Raw genomic sequence first — 17860 nt, 5'->3', positions numbered from 1 at the left:
TTCTTGGACCTGAATGCCTGTTTCCTTCCCCAGATTAGGGAAGTTCTCAGCTATAATTTGTTCAAATAAACCTTGGTCCCTTTTTCCAAATTCTGCTCCTTCTGGGACTCCTATAGTATGGATATTATTTGACTTTACGGAATTGCTGAGTTCCCTAAGTTGACCTTTGTGATCTAATAGTTTCCTTTCCCTCTTCTTTTCATCTTCATTATTTTCCATAATTTTATCTTCTGTGTCACTGATTTACTCTTCTGATTTGTTCAGTTTGGTTTTTATGTCCTCCACTTGGGACTGCATCTCAATTATAGCATTTTTAATTTTGGCCTGACTAGATTTTAGTTCTTTTATCTCTACAGTAAGAGATTCCCTGGTGTCTTCTAGGCTTTTTTCAAGCCCAGCTAGTATCTTTATAATCATTGTCTTAAACTCTAGTTCAGACATCTTATATCTGTATTGATTAAATCCCTGGCTGTGAATACTACCTCCTGTTCTTTCTTTTGGGCTGAATTTCTCTGTGTCATCATTTCATTGAGAAAGGAAGAGAATAAAGAAAGAGAAAAAGACAACAAAAACAATGATAACAACAACAAAAACAACATCAAAACCAAAAAAACCCCTAGATCCTGGGTTTGTTTTGGTCTGCTCGTTGAAAAAAAAAAAAAAAAACACCAAAAACCCAAAATATTAAAGAAACACACACACACACACACAAAATACAATTAAAGAAAAGAAAAAATATTTTTAATAAATTAAAAAAGAATCAAGAATTGAAAAAATAACTGAAAAAAAATAATAATAAAAGGCTAAAGAATAAAAATATAAAGAGTGCTATATACTGTTTTCCCCAAGAGCTGAAGCTTTGCAGCCCTCTATGATCTGTAAACTTGGTGTGAGTTGTTGGTGCTGGTCTTCCAGGGGAGGGGCCTGTTGTGCTGATTCTCTGGTAGACTTGCCCTGGTGGAAGTGCACCTCCAGTGCACAGGGAGGCAGGGTTTGGTGTCAGTTATTAGTTTTTATTATTAATATAGGACATTTGTTGTCAGACCTTTAATGAAATTGTTGTGATCTCATGCTTGAATAAAGAACATAAAAACTGAGTTCACACACACACAAACACACACGCACACACATACATACTCTGTTCAATAATAGGAGGAATTGATAGTAATTAAGTACCCATAACTAAAGAAATAATGGTTGTTTTATACTTGGTCTTGCTTAGTTTCTAGAGCTATGATATCCAGTATGATAACTATTAACCAAATGTGGTATTTAAATTTACATTTTTTTCCCCTTTAGGACCACCTTTGCCATATCCCATAGGTATTGGACCAATATGTCTTTGTTCTCATTGATTTCCATGAATTGATTAAGTTCTACTTTGATTTCTTGGTTGACCCAAACATTCCTGAGCAGGATGGTCTTTAGCTTCCAAGTGTTTGAATTTCTTTTAAACTCTTTCTTGTGATTGAGTTCCAGTTTCAAAGCATTGTGGTCCAAGAATATGCAAGAAATAATCTCAATCTTTTGATATCAGTTGAGACCTGATTTGTGACTCAGTATGTGGTCTATTCTAGAGAAAGTTCCATGTGCACTCAAAGAGAATGAGTATTCTGGTGTTTTTTTTGTTTTTTTTTTTTTAAGATTTTATTTATTTGACAGAGAGAGAGAGAGATCACAAGTAGGCAGAGAGGCAGGCAGAGAGAGAGAGAGAGGGGAGGAAGCAGGCTCCCTGCGGAGCCTGATGTGGGACTCGATCCCAGGACCCTGGGATCATGACCTGAGCTGAAGGCAGAGGCTTTAACCCACTGAGCCACCCAGGCACCCTGAGTATTCTGGTGTTTTAGAGTAGAATGTTCTGTATATCGCTATGAGGTCTATCTGGTCCAATGTGTCCTTGAAAGCTATTGTTTCTTTGTTGATTTTCTGCTTAGATGATCTATCTGTTGCTGAGAGTGGTGTGTAGGATTCCCTACAATTAACACGTTCTTATCAATATGTCTCTTTATTTTGCTTAACAGTTGGCTTATGCAACTGGCTGCTCTCATGTTGGGGGAATCGATATTTACAATTGTTAGGTTTTCTTGTTGGATAGACCCTTCCAGAATGATGTAGTGTCCTTCTTTATCTCTGTTTCTCACTTAAAATCTAATTTGTCCGTTATGAGAATCGTTACCCCAGCTCTCTTTTGAAGACTATTGGCATGAAATATCGTCCTCCATCCCTTCACTTTCAGCCTGGATGTATCTTTAGGTTCAAAATGAATCTCTTGTAGACAGCATATGAATGGGTCCTGTCTTTTTTTCCTCTTATTAATTTCTTTTCAGCATAACAGAATTCATTGTTTATGCACCACACCCAGTGCTCCATGCCATACGTGCCCTCCATAATACCTACCACCAGGCTCACCCAACCTCCCACCCCCCACCCCTTCAAAACCCTCAGATTGTTTTTCAGAGTCCATAGTCTCTCATGGTTCATCTCCCCTTACAATTTCCCTCAACTCCCTTCTCCTCTCCATCTCCCTGTGTCCTCCATGTTATTTGTTATGCTCCACAAATAAGTGAAACCATATGATAATTGTCTCTCTCTGCTTGACTTATTTCACTCAGCATAATCTCTTCCAGTCCTGTCCATGTTGATACAAAAGTTGGGTATTCATCCTTTCTGATGGAGGCATAATACTCCATAGTGTATATGGACCACATCTTCCTTATCCATTCGTCTGTTGAAGGGCATCTTGGTTCTTTCCACAGTTTGGTGACCATGGCCATTGCTGCTATAAACATTGGGGTACAGATGGCCCTTCTTTTCACTTCCTCTGTATCTTTGGGGTAAATACCCAGTAGTGCAATTACAGGGTCATAGGGAAGCTCTATTTTTAATTTCTTTCTTTTTTTTTTTCTTCTATTTTTAATTTCTTAAGGAATCTCCACACTGGTCTCCCAAGTGGCTGCACCAACTTGCATTCCCACCAGCAGTGTAAGAGCATTCCCCTTTTTCCACATCCTCTCCAACACACGTTGCTTGTAGACCAGATTTAAAAGTCAGTACCTCAGCTCCAATAGCCACATTTGAAGTGCTTAGTTACTACCATTTGTTCCTATTATGCCAGAAAGTCTAACTTTATAAGATTCATCTAAAGTGGAGGTTGACAAAATTTTTATCTGAACATCCAATAGCAAATTTTTAGGCTTTGTGAGCCATATTAATCCCTGTTGTAACTATTCAACTTTGTTATAAGGCAAAATGGGAATATATAATACATAAACATATTAGCTGTGTTATAGTAAACCTTTATTAAAAACAAGCAGTGGCTGGATTTTACCTGTGGACTGTAAGTTGTTCACCTTGTTTGTTTAGAACATTGAATTTAATTCTTGCTACCTTATTTAAAACTATGTATTGACAAAATGAGTACATCCTGAGAGAATAAAGCAAATCCATTTCATCAGAAGAATGATAATAAGAATTAGAGATTTTAGAATAGTTAAGAGAAATGTTAGGGAATGTTGATAACTTTCTTCAAATATTTGTTTTTGCTATCGTGTGAAAAAGGAGCTAGACTTCTATGTGACTAAGGAAAGCAGAACAATCACCATTGCATGAAAGTTACAGGGAAGCACATTTTAGTACAATGTAAGGAAACAGGATTGATGGACTAGTGAGTGACTAATAAATGCTAATAAATTGGAGTGATCTATGTATAAGATAAAGTTTTAATTCAGTGACCAGCATGATTTTTTTTTCAATGAAAACTTCAGGACTTTGTCCATTGAATCTTCTGTCATCATATATAGTTTTGGAATTTACTTAATTATGACTTGTTTTCTCTCTCTCTCTCTTTTTAATTTTTTATTTAGCCAGTGAGAAACTCATAATTGTCTTTGCTCTAGTTAGGCATTTTGATTATTTTGCATACGTATGTGCTTTGGCTGTCATGATTTGTTAATGTTCTTAAATAGGCAGAAAACCAAAAGCTTTTAGATGAAAAGAAACAATTTGAGAAGATTGCTGAAGAATTAAAAGGAGCAGAACAAGAACTAACTGGTCTTCTCCAAACCAGAGAGGTTTGTTTAAAAAAGATATTTTCTTTCCAACATTTTGTTAGTAAAATACAGATTTACAGAATAGATTGTGGTATTGTGAAGGATTTGCTTTGTGTAGGACTTCTTCTCACAATTCCTTCGAAGGAAGTGTTCCTGCTACATTTAATATACTAGTGATTGATTTGAAACAAATCTAGAGATTCTCCATATTATAATGGAGATAAAGATTGACATTATGATATCAATAGTATACATAATGCTGTAGTTTATAACAATCACATTTTTGATGTCTTTAGTATTTATAGATTGAATATTTTACTTTTATTAAGTTCTTTGTTTATAATAATTTTTACAGTTCTCATACTGTAATTTTAGAATATATTTTTATTTTAAAAGTATTTTTCAGTACGTAATAGCATTACATTGTAATTATATTTTTATAATAGTAACAACAATATAGGTTTTTTTTTTTTTAAAGATTTTTTATTTATTTATTTGACAGAGAGAGATCACAAGCAGGCAGAGAGGCAGGCAGAGAGAGAGGAGGAAGCAGGCTCCCTGCTGAGCAGAGAGCCCGATGCGGGGCTCGATCCCAGGACCCTGAGATCATGACCTGAGCCGAAGGCAGCGGCTTAACCCACTGAGCCACCCAGGCGCCCCAATATAGGTTTTTTTTTTTAAAGATTTTATTTGAGAGACAAATAAGCAGGGAGCATAAGCAGGGAGAGGGACAAGCAGACTCCCTGCTGAGGATGGAGCTGCATGTGGGGCTCGATCATGACTCCGAGATCATGACCTGAGGTGAAGTCAGACACTTAGCTGACTGAGTCAGCCAGGTGCCCCCAGAACAGATTAGTTTTTAAGATTCTACCTGGTTTCATTAACTAATATATTTTTTCTTAATAGAACATTATAATTGAGATTAATTACCTGCTAGAGTAAAACTAATGAAAATATTTTATAATATATAAATATAATCTTACTGGTTGAGCTTTAGAATATCAAGATGGAATTCACTTAAATTACATTTGTCATTGCTCCTTTTTCTATAATTAGAATGGTTTTGGCATTAAATCTATTATATTTTAAAATTTGACATTTTTAACCAAAATATTGTCAAATATTTGACTTGATTACAAGTGGACATATTTTAAACCAGAAAATTGTAAAAAAAAAAAAAGTTTGCTGTGATTATACATATTTTCCAGGAAAAAGTACATGATTTGGAAATACGGTTAACTGCCATTGTGACAAGTGAACAGCATTATTCCAAACAGGTTAAAGAGCTGAAAACTGAGCTTGAAAATGAGAAGTAAGTTTTTTCTCTATAAATAAGTTATGTATTCAATTTCTTACCTTTCTGATAGTTAATAATAAATTAGTAAGTTATATTCACTATTTATTTGAAGTTAAAGTTGTGTTTTATTCCTAATTAGAGATAAAAATAATTTATTAATTTCACTGTTAATTAAATTAGCGGTGATATGTATATATCATAAACATAAAAAGTACATCACAAAGTTGAAAACTTACTTAGAAGATCACTATATTACTTTTCTTGGAGATAGTTCCTGATAAAAATAATCATTTGCAGTTCTACCTAGTTATTTTGCTTGTTTTGTTAAATTATTTCATAGATTTGTTTTGTTGAAGTGACTAAAATACAGGTCATTGAATTATGGGTAAAATTCATATATTAACCAAAATTCCTTTTAATAAATGGACTGGTTAGTTATTTATACTTAGTATAAATTTATATAATCTTTGATATGTTTGCTTTTTCAAACTTTCATTTTTGAATCTACTCTTTGATGAATTTCCAGTACTGGTAATTAGGAGAAAATAATAGATGCTGCTGAAATCATTTCATAGAGCCACACAGTCCCCTTCTTTCATTTAAAATTGATCCTGACTGCCACCAATAATAGCAGTAATTTCTCTTCCAGTGTAGAGCATTTGAGACCTTGTAAGAGCAGTTCAAGTGTTGTGTACAGAAGTTAAACCAAGTTTTATTTATTTTAATGAAAATATTTTATTAAAGATAGTTCATGCCTCATGACTACTTTAATCAAATCACCAGAAGTTTGGAACAGTTTCTAAGAGACCGTATACTATAGACAAAAAAATTATATGAAGAAAATAATATATACTTCAAAATTTGTGGAAAAATATAGAGTATGAGGTATATAGGGAATATTCAAGAAAATATGATATCTTGTAAAACTTAGAGAAAATTTTAAACATGTACAAAGTGGAGGAAAAAATGTAATGAAGCAGCATGTACTTATCACTCAGCTTCAAAAATTAAGTAATGGCCAATCTTATTATACTCCTAGCCCTTTCTCTCTTTACCCTAAGATTATCTTGAATTAAATTCCACATCATATAATTTAATAGGTAAATATTTAGGTCTGACATGATTTTAAAAAATAGGCTTAAGACTACTGAACTAAATGCAAGCTGCAACAGGCTTTCACTGGAGAACAAAGAACGAGCGCAAGAAGCAAGTGATATGGCCCTAGAAATCAAGAAACAGCAAGAAGATATTGATGTGAGTTGATGAAGATAGTACCAGTGACTTAGTTTTCTAACCTGGACAATTAGGGTGTTAGAATGGATAACCTTCCAAGATTCTTTCACCTTCACAAATCTGATTATGTTAGAGCTGATACTTTGTTTCAAAAGAAAAAATACATTTTGATTTTGGTGATGAATAATGGGGAACAGAATATAGAGACTATATCTGTTGATACAGTTAATCTAATTTTAAGCATCAAGATTTTTATGAAGTATTTATTAAGTAATCATGTAAGAATGTGAAGGATACAATGGTGAATAGACTGTCTTCCTCTTTAAGTTCTTATGGCTCAATAGAAAAACTAAATACTCAAGTAACTTAAAACAAAATACTACATTATATGTGTTGTTTGGGGACCAAGTGTTACCAGAATTGACAGAATTGCTCTTCTGCCTTCGTGAAAGAGCAGGCTTCAGAGGGAGTATAGCGTTGATTTTGGCCTTGAAAGATGAACAACTGTGAGATCAGTAAATATCAGTAAATGGAAAAATATTCCTTTAAGCCACAACAATATGAATAGAGGATAAAAGGCTTAAATTATCACTGGGAAATAGCAAGTAAAACTTGTGGGGTTTTTTTGTTTGTTTGTTTTTAGCTGCTATGTAGAGATTGTCAGGGTAATAATTAAAATAAGGCTGGAAAAATAGTATGAAACTATGAAAGATAAATAGCCCATTGTCTTGTTTTACATACAACTAAATTTTATGCTGATGGTTAAAGGTTTTTAAATAATAGTTTTAATTTTATTTTTGTTGAAACAAAATAATATAAACAACATTGATTATTTCCTTAGAATAGCAAAAAACAAGAAGAAAGGATGTTGAAACAAATAGAAAAACTGGAAGAAACGGAAACACGGTTAAGGCAAGACTAATGAATTGGCTTTTTTTGGCAAAAGATTTTAGTACTTCTTTTCTGTTAATTTGTTAGAGTCAATTTAGATAATACTTAATGTTAAGTATGGTATAAAGTAAAAAATTAGAATTACTATGTTAGAGTTCTGCTTAAAATAAAATTGTAATGTCTTAGTGTTGTTCTTAGTGTTGTTCTTAGTGTTGTTCTTAGTGTTGAAATAGTAAGATTAGACTTTGAGATTAATTTTTTTTTTTTAAAGATTTTATTTATTTATTTGACAGAGAGAAATCACAAGTAGGCAGAGAGGCAGGCAGAGAGAGAGGAGGAAGCAGGCTCCCTGCTGAGCAGAAAGCCCAATGTGGGGCTTGAACCCAGGACCTGGGATCATGACCTGAGCCGAAGGCAGCGGCTTAACCCACTGAGCCACCCAGGCGCCCCACTTTGAGATTAATTTTAAAGCATCCTGAACTTTCTTATATTTAATATTTAAGAAAGTAATTGTATACAAGAAAATTTAGAAGAGAAATTTTTATAAGACCAGTGCTCTAACCCCAGAGCTATGGAGCCTAGAAGAGAAATTTTTAAAAAATTAATATTTTTAAAAGCATTTTCCATGTTTCTAGGTGTTTTCAAATCATCTCTTTTAATGCCTATAAACCAGTCAAGTGGATATAACAGTATTTATTTTAATTCTTTTTGTTTTTAGATACTTACATTTTCTTACTTTTCACTATCATCGACAATACTATAGTTAACAACTTGGTGCATACAGATTTTTTTCTTATTTTAAATTTGATAGGATATGTTTCAAGGAATAGAATTTACTGAGTTACTGGAATAATTGTTTCAATGACTTTTGATATTCAAATGGTTTTTAATAGGTTATACTGGTTGTAAACCATATAGTACAACCACTATTGTGTGAAAATGATGGTTCCAAAATCTTTTAATTGTTTTGGGAATTACCATTAATTTATTTGATAATATAACAGATAAAAACAACTCATTGGGGCGCCTGGGTGGCTCAGTGGGTTAAGCCGCTGCCTTCGGCTCAGGTCATGATCTCAGGGTCCTGGGATCGAGTCCTGCATCGGGTTCTCTGCTCGGCAGAGATCCTGCTTCCCTCTCTCTTTCTCTGCCTGCCTCTCCATCTACTTGTGATCTCTCTCTGTCAAATAAATAAATAAAATCTTAAAAAAAAAACCTCATTGTTCTTATGATTTGTAATTTTTATTTTTTGGCTAAGCTTTGGAATTTTTTATGCTTACTTGCTCAAATTTCTTTTTTCTAATATTGCTTATATCTGTTCCCCATTAATATTTTGAGGTCTAAATTGTTTTCTTACTGATTTACTTAAGCTTTAAAAAATATAGTAATCCCTTACCTTGTTTTTTTTACAGTACATATTTCCCCCAACTTCTTTTCCTTTCACTTTGGGTAATTTTTTTTGTTGTGCATAAGTTTTTTCATTTTGTATAAGATCTAATTGTCTTTTTTTTGGGGGGGGGGAGTAATTTTTCCTATTGCTTTTCTACTTAGAAATTTGTCTGCTTGAAATCAAATATTAATCTTTTCTTTAGTTCTTTTTCAAATTGATATATTGATATTCAGTTTTTCTTCCTCTTTTTCAAATAATAAAAACATTTCAAGATAGCTTACTTCTTAACACAACTATCGATCTATGACTTGGGTTTTCATATATAGTGTTTTCATGTTTATTTTCTAAGTAACATGTTTTTGTATTTTGTTTCCTTTTAATCCATTAGTAATTTAGATGATTTCCAAATATTTGGGGGCTCTTGTTTGTACTTATAGTCTGAAGTATTAAGTTTTGTTTTTTTATATTTTGTTAACATTTAGGATTGAGATAATGTGAATAAAGTGCTATGTACAGTTCCTGGCCACATAACTGTTGTTATTTTCTAGGTTTGGAAAATCATCTTTTATTGTATTTCTATTGATTGCTTTAGTTGTTTTTGCTCAATTTTCTCATTGAGAAGCAGCTGAGAATTTTTTAGATTGGATCTCAGTGACTAAGGCACTGTACATTTTGAGGATAAAAAGTGAAGATTTATTTTGGGGAAAGGCTGCTTTTTATTTAAGAGAATTCAGATTATTTTGATTATATCTTTTTGTATATAGACTTATAGAACTCTAAATATAAATACATAGGAAAAGTAAGAATATGTCAATTAAAAACTTAATACTCAGTTAAAGGGTAAATATCATGGATTCAGTTTTTACAAAGCCAATTATTCCATATGATTGAATAGTATTCTGTGCATACAGCCTAAACCCAGCAACATATTAATGCTAGCCAGGGAAACTATAATTAGAAATAGCTTCAAGTATCTGAGACAAAAATACCATTGCATTCATGTGCAGCGGGCAGATTTTTAATTTAAAAAATTTTGAAAAGACAATATAAGCATATGGCACAAAATTCAAAGCAACAAGGGGAAACATGGGGAAAGGAAACTATCTTCTCTTTGTCTTTCTGCTATCTAGTTTTCCTCCCCAGGGGTATCACTGTTTCTTGTGTGTGTTTCCAGAGATACCCTCTCTCTATGTAAGGATGTTTGTCTATGTAAATATCTCAGTCATGTAGTCCTTCATTAAAATCACTTGCATTTATGTCCCTAATTTATTTGTATAAAATTATGACTACATCTTAGATGATGACTAATTTATGACTTCTTAAAGAAAAGAGTAAAGTGAAATCTTGACTTAAATAAGAAGTATTTCTTTTTTTAATGGATTAAAGGATCTAGATAATTAATTTCAAATTAAATGTATAAGGTAATTTAAGTATAGGAGGGGAAGTATGCCTTTTGACATTAATGCATGAAAAATTACTAAACAAAATAATTTTTTTTTAATTAATTTTTTATTTTTTCAGCATAACAGTATTCATTATTTTTGCACCACACCCAGTGCTCCATGCAATCCGTGCCCTCTACAATACCCACCACCTGGTGCCCCCAACCTCCCACCCCCCACCCCTTCAAAATTCTCAGATCGTTTTTCAGAGTCCATAGTCTCTCATGGTTCACCTCCCCTTCCAATTTCCCACAACTCCCTTCTCCTCTCCATCTCCCCTTGTCCTCCATGCTATTTGTTATGCTCCACAAATAAGTGAAACCATATGATAATTGACTCTCTCTGCTTAAACAAAATAATTTAAACCAACAAAAAATATAATGGTCAACCATTTTAAGAAATCCCAGAAAAGCAGTAAAACAAAAATACAATATATTTTTTTTTATAATGTCACTCTTCCATTTCCTTTAAGAAATGAACTGGAATCTGTGAGAGAAGAATTAAAACAGAAAGGAGATGAAGTTAAATGTAAATTGGACAAGAGTGAAGAAAATGTATGTTATATTAATAAATTGTATACCAATTTCAAATCATAAAATCAACACCACATGTCTAAAAAAAAATAAAGTATGCTATCGATATAGGGACTGTTGTATGCAGTTGACCTTAAAGCAATAGGCAGTGTTAGTCTATTTTGCTTATATGATTTATATGTAGAAGAAATAGTGGCATAATTACAAATTTCTTTCATAAATGCTTAATATTTAATGATATACATTTTTAGGCTAAAAGGATTCATATTTTCATAGTAAAGAACATACTGATAAATTGATAAGTTTGTGTTGTGCTTTGGTGGATATGATTTCAACAAGTTGAGATAAAGTTTTTAGGGAAGAATGTCACAAAAGTGAAATGGTACAAAGTATGTGACATGATTATAGTATACAGTATACATAGTGGGGAGAAGATTTGCCAAAATAGATGAAGCTAGATTGTGAAGGCCTTACCTGTGTTTTTTCATTCACTCAGCACGTATTATTAGCTATCTACTCGTGCCAGGCACTGTTCTCGGTGCCCAGTTTAGACTTCATTTGTTCTGGTGGATAATGTGTGATTCAGTTAAGGTGGGTTTTTTTTTTTAAATTATTACTAGGGAAGTCACATTTTAATATCTAAGAAAGGAATGGGAAAGATGTGAAAGGCACTGGAATTAGTTGGAAAGCTTTTAAAAAAAAGTGTCTTGAAAGCTCTGAAAAACATCTTGGAGAGGACTTTGCTCTAGTTTAATTTTACTTACTTATTCCTAAGTTAGTCATTGTGGTTAGGGGATAAGAGTAATTTGGTGAAGCCTGAACTGTGTACCTATCTACTCCTGGAGACAGATCAGCTTCCATCAAACTACATGGACTTAACAGGATTACTATGGAATTTACACTAACAGAGTCTTCTCAGGAAAGAATGGTGGCCAGACCAAAGTAGCTCCTCCTGGAGCCTATACAAGGAGCATCTAATCAAAAGTTGAGTCAGGACACCTTCCTGGAAGAAGTGACATTCACTTTGAAACCTAAGATTAATAGAAATTACTGGAAGGCAGAGGGATGGACACAAATATATCAGGGAATATTATAAATTATAAGCACACGCACACTACATACAGAGTATGAGAGAGTGTCATATTTGTTCATTTTTAATTTTTATTTTTTAAAGATTTTATTTATTTGGCAGAGAGGGACCCAATGAGAGAGGGAACACAAGCAGGGGGAGTGGGAGAGGGAGAAGCAGGCTTCCTGCCAAGCAGGGAGCCCGATGCGGGGCTCCATCCCAGGACACTGGGACCAAGACCTGAGCCAAAGGCCAATGCCTGCCTGAGCCAGCCAGGTACCTGGAGAATGTCATATTTAAAAAACTATGGAAAGTTCATCTTGGCTGAAAGGTGGAGTTTAAAATAGTAGTAATAGTGGAGGGAATAGGGAAAGCTGAAGGTAGAGATAAGCATGGGGAGATGAAGGATAGGGGAAATGAAGGTTGGGAGAGATAAGGGCAGATTATTTAAGGCCCCATAAACTATATTTAGGAATTTGACATTATTGAAGAGTTTTGACATGAGGAGTGTCCTATTTATTTTTAGAAAGCTGTAAGATTATCTTAAAACTAAGATTCTAAGGACGAGATGAGCTAGTATTTTTAAGGGCCTACAGTATATCAGGAACATTCTAGTTCTTTGTATATGTTCTCTTAGTTAACTGCAAGTTATTTTTGTCCTCATTTTATGAATTAAGAAATTGGGCCTCCAAAAGGTAAAAAAGTTTGAAAGGCTACGTAACTAAGAAGTAGTAGTGCTGGCTTTCTGGCATTCTTTAAACTATACCACATTTTTTTTTCTTTCAAAATGTTATTTTTTCTTTCAGTTTCATATTTATTAAAAAGGAATTTAATCTCCTGAAAATTTGCCATGTAATTTACTACTTTAAGATTTGCATCAGAGGCTGCTTCAAGACACTAATCCTTTTGTGATGGGGAAAAAACATGAATTTGGTGTTTAAAGTAAAAATCCTTTATCAAGAATTTAAATGGGGGCGCCTGCGTGGCTCAGTGGGTTAAGCCGCTGCCTTCGGCTCAGGTCATGATCTCGGGGTCCTGGGATCGAGTCCCGCATCAGGCTCTCTGCTCAGCAGGGAGCCTGCTTCCCTCTCTCTCTCTCTGCCTCTCCATCTACTTGTGATCTCTCTGTCAAATAAATAAATAAAATCTTTAAAAAAAAAAAAGAATTTAAATGTATTTTACCAATGTACAAGATATTAGTGATGAGTTAGGAAAAAAAACTCAAAATGCAAGATAAGTTGGCACATTTAATCTTTTTCCGTGGTTGGATTTCAATTTACTTAACTGAAACAGTTTCCTAGAAAGAATCCAATTTGTAAGAAGTTCTCAGAAATTTACCTGACATTCATTATACCTTTCCCCCCGCAACCCACTATTCTTAGTTTAGACATTTATATTATTTCATACTTGCTTTTTCTGAGTTTATTTTCTCATCCCTAAAATGGAGATAATAATACCTGATTTTATCATTGGGTTGTGCTGACGTTCAGATTAACAAGTGTTTGTGAAAGACGTATTTAGAAGATTATAGACATTTGACAACTTTAAAAAATTCAAGGTAGACTGAGAAAGTTGATAAAAATCACAAAATAATATTGGGTTAAAATTAAAAGTGATAAGCATTAACATAAAAGCATTAAAGACAATTTATTTTTTAAAAAAGGATACAGCAATAAACTGGAAGTATGTATATTTTATAGAAATATAAGACTAAGTTTTATAATTCTATTTCTGAAAGATACTCAGAAGAAAATAGAAATTCTGTTAACATTTTAAATATGATGGCAAATAATGTTTTTTAGGCACGCAACATTGAATGTGAAGTTTTAAAAAAAGAAAAACAAATGAAGATCTTAGAAAACAAGGTATTATCAAATTGCAAAAAGCATTTTTGAGAAAAGAGACTTTGTAGCAAAAGTATGACTACGTTCTTTACATTGTCCTGTACAAAGAGATATCAAATCTCTTTGAAGACTTTAAGGAATAATTTTGGATTTTTACTGCAGGTTTCTTTGAAGAAGCTCTGGGTTTAGGAGCTTTGTACAGTGCTTCAAAGAGCAAAGTTTCATGAAATTCTTCTTTAGTTATCTCTTCCTTTCCCCAAATTTTACATTCTTAGCAGCTGCATTTGTTGGCAGAATCTTTAGAGTGGCAAGATGCTTTTAAAGATTATTGTTAGACATATTTCTCATTCGTATAATCAAAGGAGCTACAGAAAATTTTCTGCTCCCTTGATGTGAAGTTGTGAAGTGTTTTTACTGCCTGGCTGTCCATCACAATTCACTTCTCCTGTCTCCACATATTTATCCTAAACTTGACCTTCTTACCTATAGTAAGTAGTCCTCTGGAAAAGTTTAGTTCACTCTCTGAAGTTTTGACCTCTGATAATACCATTTTCTTCTGCCTAGAATTCTGGTGAGTAAAATTCTTTTGTTTCTATGCATGTGAATTGATTTACTTAGAAATGAACTGTGATTGGGGGGAAAAAAAAACTATGGTAGTTTAAATCCTTTCCAAGAATTTTGGACATTCTACCAAATATATTTACCTTCATTAGCCCTAAAATTGGAGATTATTTAAATTTAAAAGGTGTGACAAGTTATTTTAATTTTCATTGTCTTATTCAGAAAGAAGGGAGAGTGAGATGGGCAGTCAAATTACATTCAAAGTTGATAGTTTTGGTGTCATTATTTTAGTAAGATATACACTTATTTTTGGATTGTAGTAATGCCAGTTATAAAGATGGCTTTATAGGCATACCAGTGTCTGAAGTCATTTCAGGTCTGATTCTGCTTTTTGTTCTTTCTGTTGATGTTTACTCATTGAGTCTCAATTCTTATTTTGTTTTTTGTTGTTGTTATGATTCTTTGGAGTTTTATCCATGGGAATTCATTGAGGCTTGTGTTGGAGTTTGTATCTTCCCAAAAAGATTGTCTTGGGATCAATGTTCACCAGGAACCATTTTAAATTAAATTCTCCATTTTAGGTTTTTCCAAATCATAGAGATAGCATGAATTTAGGCTATAAACTCATATAAGGCTACCTCATGGCTACAAATTCTCGGGGAAGATTTTGATAACTTTCACTCAGTGCTAGCGTCAAGACAGACAAGTTTTCTTGTGACCCTTCTGTGTGGCAGATTTATTTTTTAAGATATATTTTCATAGAACAGGTAGTCTTTTGAGTTTGTGACTTTATGCAGGGTTGTCTTACTGAATTCCTTACCTTTAGTGAGCTCTAAGTTTTATCTTCTATCTCCCTTATACTAGGTAGTTTCAGCAGATGTCCATAGCTGGCTTTGGTGCTACCCCAAACCTGCTATTATTAAAGTTATAATTTCAAGTAAGCAGATTCCTCATTTTGTAGCCATTTCCTTTTAAATTATTTTTTATCAGGAAGGTTGTTCAGAATATACAGGTGGCTTTTCGGCCAGAATTGGAAATCCTTGATTTTTTAAAAAAGTTAAAATTGTATACACAAATAGTTGCACCTGCTAATGTATTTGTACTAGTAAAATTGGCATGAAAATCACCAAAATGTCTCTCATTTTTCTGTAGGTTTTCTTCCTTTGTTTTCTTTTGAGTTTTCTGAAATAGAGTTTAGGGGTTGAGCATCTTAAAAATAAGATTATTAAGCAGCTGTGCCATGTATTACTCAGTTTTAGAATAATAGCTGATTATGACTACACATGGGTTTTGCAATAAAAATATTTAACAGAGTATTTTGTGCTGAGAGATTAAATTTTTTTTTCCATTGGAGTTTCTTTCTACTTTGATGGAAATTTGTACAACTTACATTAACTGTAATGTTTTTAGGACTGTTTAGGAACCTGTTCTGCTTTTATGGTAGTCCAATTATTTCTTAGCCTAATGCCTCTTAGTCCAATCATGCATGTGTACTCAGGTGAAATAGTCTTCCAAAGTGTGATATAAAAAAGTGTTAGGTAGTATTTCTATAACATGTGTTAGAATGCAGTTATGAGGAGATAGAGTATCACATTATTCCCCTTCCCCAAATATAAAAGTAAAAGAGACTCAGAAATGAGAAATGAGGAATAATGAATAAGGATGAAGGCAAATTATAGTTAATCTTACCTCTGGCTATAGCTTTTCAAAATCTAATTAGTAATACAATTCAGCCTTCTATATAGGATTGAGCAAGAGACACTTTTCCTTAAAGTAATTGAATTCATGTGTTCTTTAAGTAAGTTAAGAAATGTGAAGAATTTCAAATTTCTATTGAGAAAAATCTTTATTAAAATTTACTTGATCACATAATTTTAGACTCTAATGGAGTTACTAAACTACATAATTTTTGAAGTGACCTTTATGTTATTTTGTGCAATATTTTTATTATTTTAAAGTTATTTATTTTGACTGGAATATTGAATAAAATAATTTCTCATAATTTTTTAGTGTAACAATTTAAGGAAACAAGTTGAAAATAAAAGCAAATGTATTGAAGAACTCCAGCAGGAGGTAGGTACTGATTCTCCAAATTAAACTATTAAAAAAAACTATTTTTTTCACTATATTTTTAGAGAATAATGCTTTCCTTTCCTTTAGTAATTTCAGTCTAAGTCAGTGGCAATGCAAAATGGAATCATGTTGTTACTAAGCATAATTCTTTATTTCAATTTTTTATAGAATAAGGCCTTAAAAAAAAAGGGCACAGCAGAAAGCAAGCAACTGAATATTTATGAGATAAAGGTATTTGGAATATTTATTTTTGTTTTTAAAATACTAGTAAGTAGACGAAAACTTAGGAATTTCATACTCTTCTATTGTAGCAGTTATTTTAAAAAATTCTTTTGAGATTGTAGGAATCATTCTTTTTAATAGAGTGCTTGTCTGTGACTTAGCTGTATCAGAACAATCTAAGCAGCTTAAATATATGAATGTGTGTGGTATATGTGTGTATTCATATTCCTTACCCATACTTTTAAATTTGAGATTGAGTAGGTTTGGAGTAGAGCCTTGGAATTACATATTATAGAAGGTCTATATATGGTTATCCTGCTGCATAAGAAGTTTGAGAACCATTGATTTTATAGAAAAAAGTTAAAGTTAAGGAATGTCAGCTCATGATGCCAAGAGCCCTAATTTGTTTATTATCATATTCCTAAGTCGTTGAATAGCAACTGATAGTAAGTACTCAAATAGTTTTTGAGTCTTGAATGGAAAACAGTAGTTCTCAGTATTTGAAAGATGTTCATTTTCTAGGAAAACAAAAATCTTATACCTTCCTTAAATACTATTTGAGATTAAAAATATATAAACATTGTGTTAAAAATGAAAAGAATTCTCAAACTTCTGGAATCCTATAGAAAAGTAACTAACATATATCCTGTAATTCAGCCTACTATAGGTAGAATCAAGAGAAATACACAAAATATTCATAGCAGCATTAGTTGTGGTAGCCCTAAAATGAAGATGACACAGATAACCATTAGTAGTATTAAAAATAAGTCAATAGGAAATCACTCTAAGGTGACCCGGATGTTGGAATTAGGAGATAAGAGCATTTATGTAGTTTTTATAAGTATATTCAAAGACAAAAAGGAGGGTATGTTTATAATGAATAAATGGAGAATCTCAGTGAAGAAATAGAAACTTTAAAAAAGCATCAGAGAGATTCCCAAGATGGTGAAGGAGTGGGGGACTCCATTTCAACCAGTCCCCTGAGTTTAGCTAGAATTGCCAAGGAAATGTTGAAAAACAAAACTGGGGGCCTCCCATTGCCTGATTTCAAGTTATGTTATAAAGCTGTGATCACTAAGACAGCTTGGTACTGTCACAAAAACAGACACATAGACCAAATGGAACAGAATAGAGAGCCCAGATATGGACTCACAACTCTATGGTCAAAGCAGGGAAAAATATCCAATGGAAAAAAGACAGTCTCTTCCATAAGTGGTGCTGGGAAAATTGGACAGCTATATAGAGAAAAATGAAAC

At 32.9% G+C, this 17860-nt stretch overlaps 1 protein-coding gene across 4 annotated transcripts in view; it reads left to right on the top strand.

Moving 5' to 3' along the window:
- Positions 1 to 17860, top strand: part of SYCP1 (synaptonemal complex protein 1) — a 149333-nt gene that overhangs the window by 87917 nt on the left and 43556 nt on the right. For all 4 annotated transcript variants that reach the window (XM_047726411.1, XM_047726413.1, XM_047726409.1 and 1 more), the window contains 8 exons: positions 3966 to 4070; positions 5258 to 5361; positions 6483 to 6600; positions 7421 to 7491; positions 10775 to 10856; positions 13707 to 13769; positions 16320 to 16382; positions 16551 to 16613. In XM_047726411.1, the coding sequence (XP_047582367.1) occupies positions 3966 to 4070; positions 5258 to 5361; positions 6483 to 6600; positions 7421 to 7491; positions 10775 to 10856; positions 13707 to 13769; positions 16320 to 16382; positions 16551 to 16613 (669 nt within the window). The remainder of the gene's footprint in view (positions 1 to 3965; positions 4071 to 5257; positions 5362 to 6482; positions 6601 to 7420; positions 7492 to 10774; positions 10857 to 13706; positions 13770 to 16319; positions 16383 to 16550; positions 16614 to 17860) is intronic.

The sequence above is a fragment of the Lutra lutra genome, chromosome 4 (genome assembly GCF_902655055.1).
Source record: "Lutra lutra chromosome 4, mLutLut1.2, whole genome shotgun sequence".
NCBI lineage: Eukaryota > Metazoa > Chordata > Mammalia > Carnivora > Mustelidae > Lutra > Lutra lutra.
This window is presented reverse-complemented; position numbering and strand designations above follow the sequence as displayed.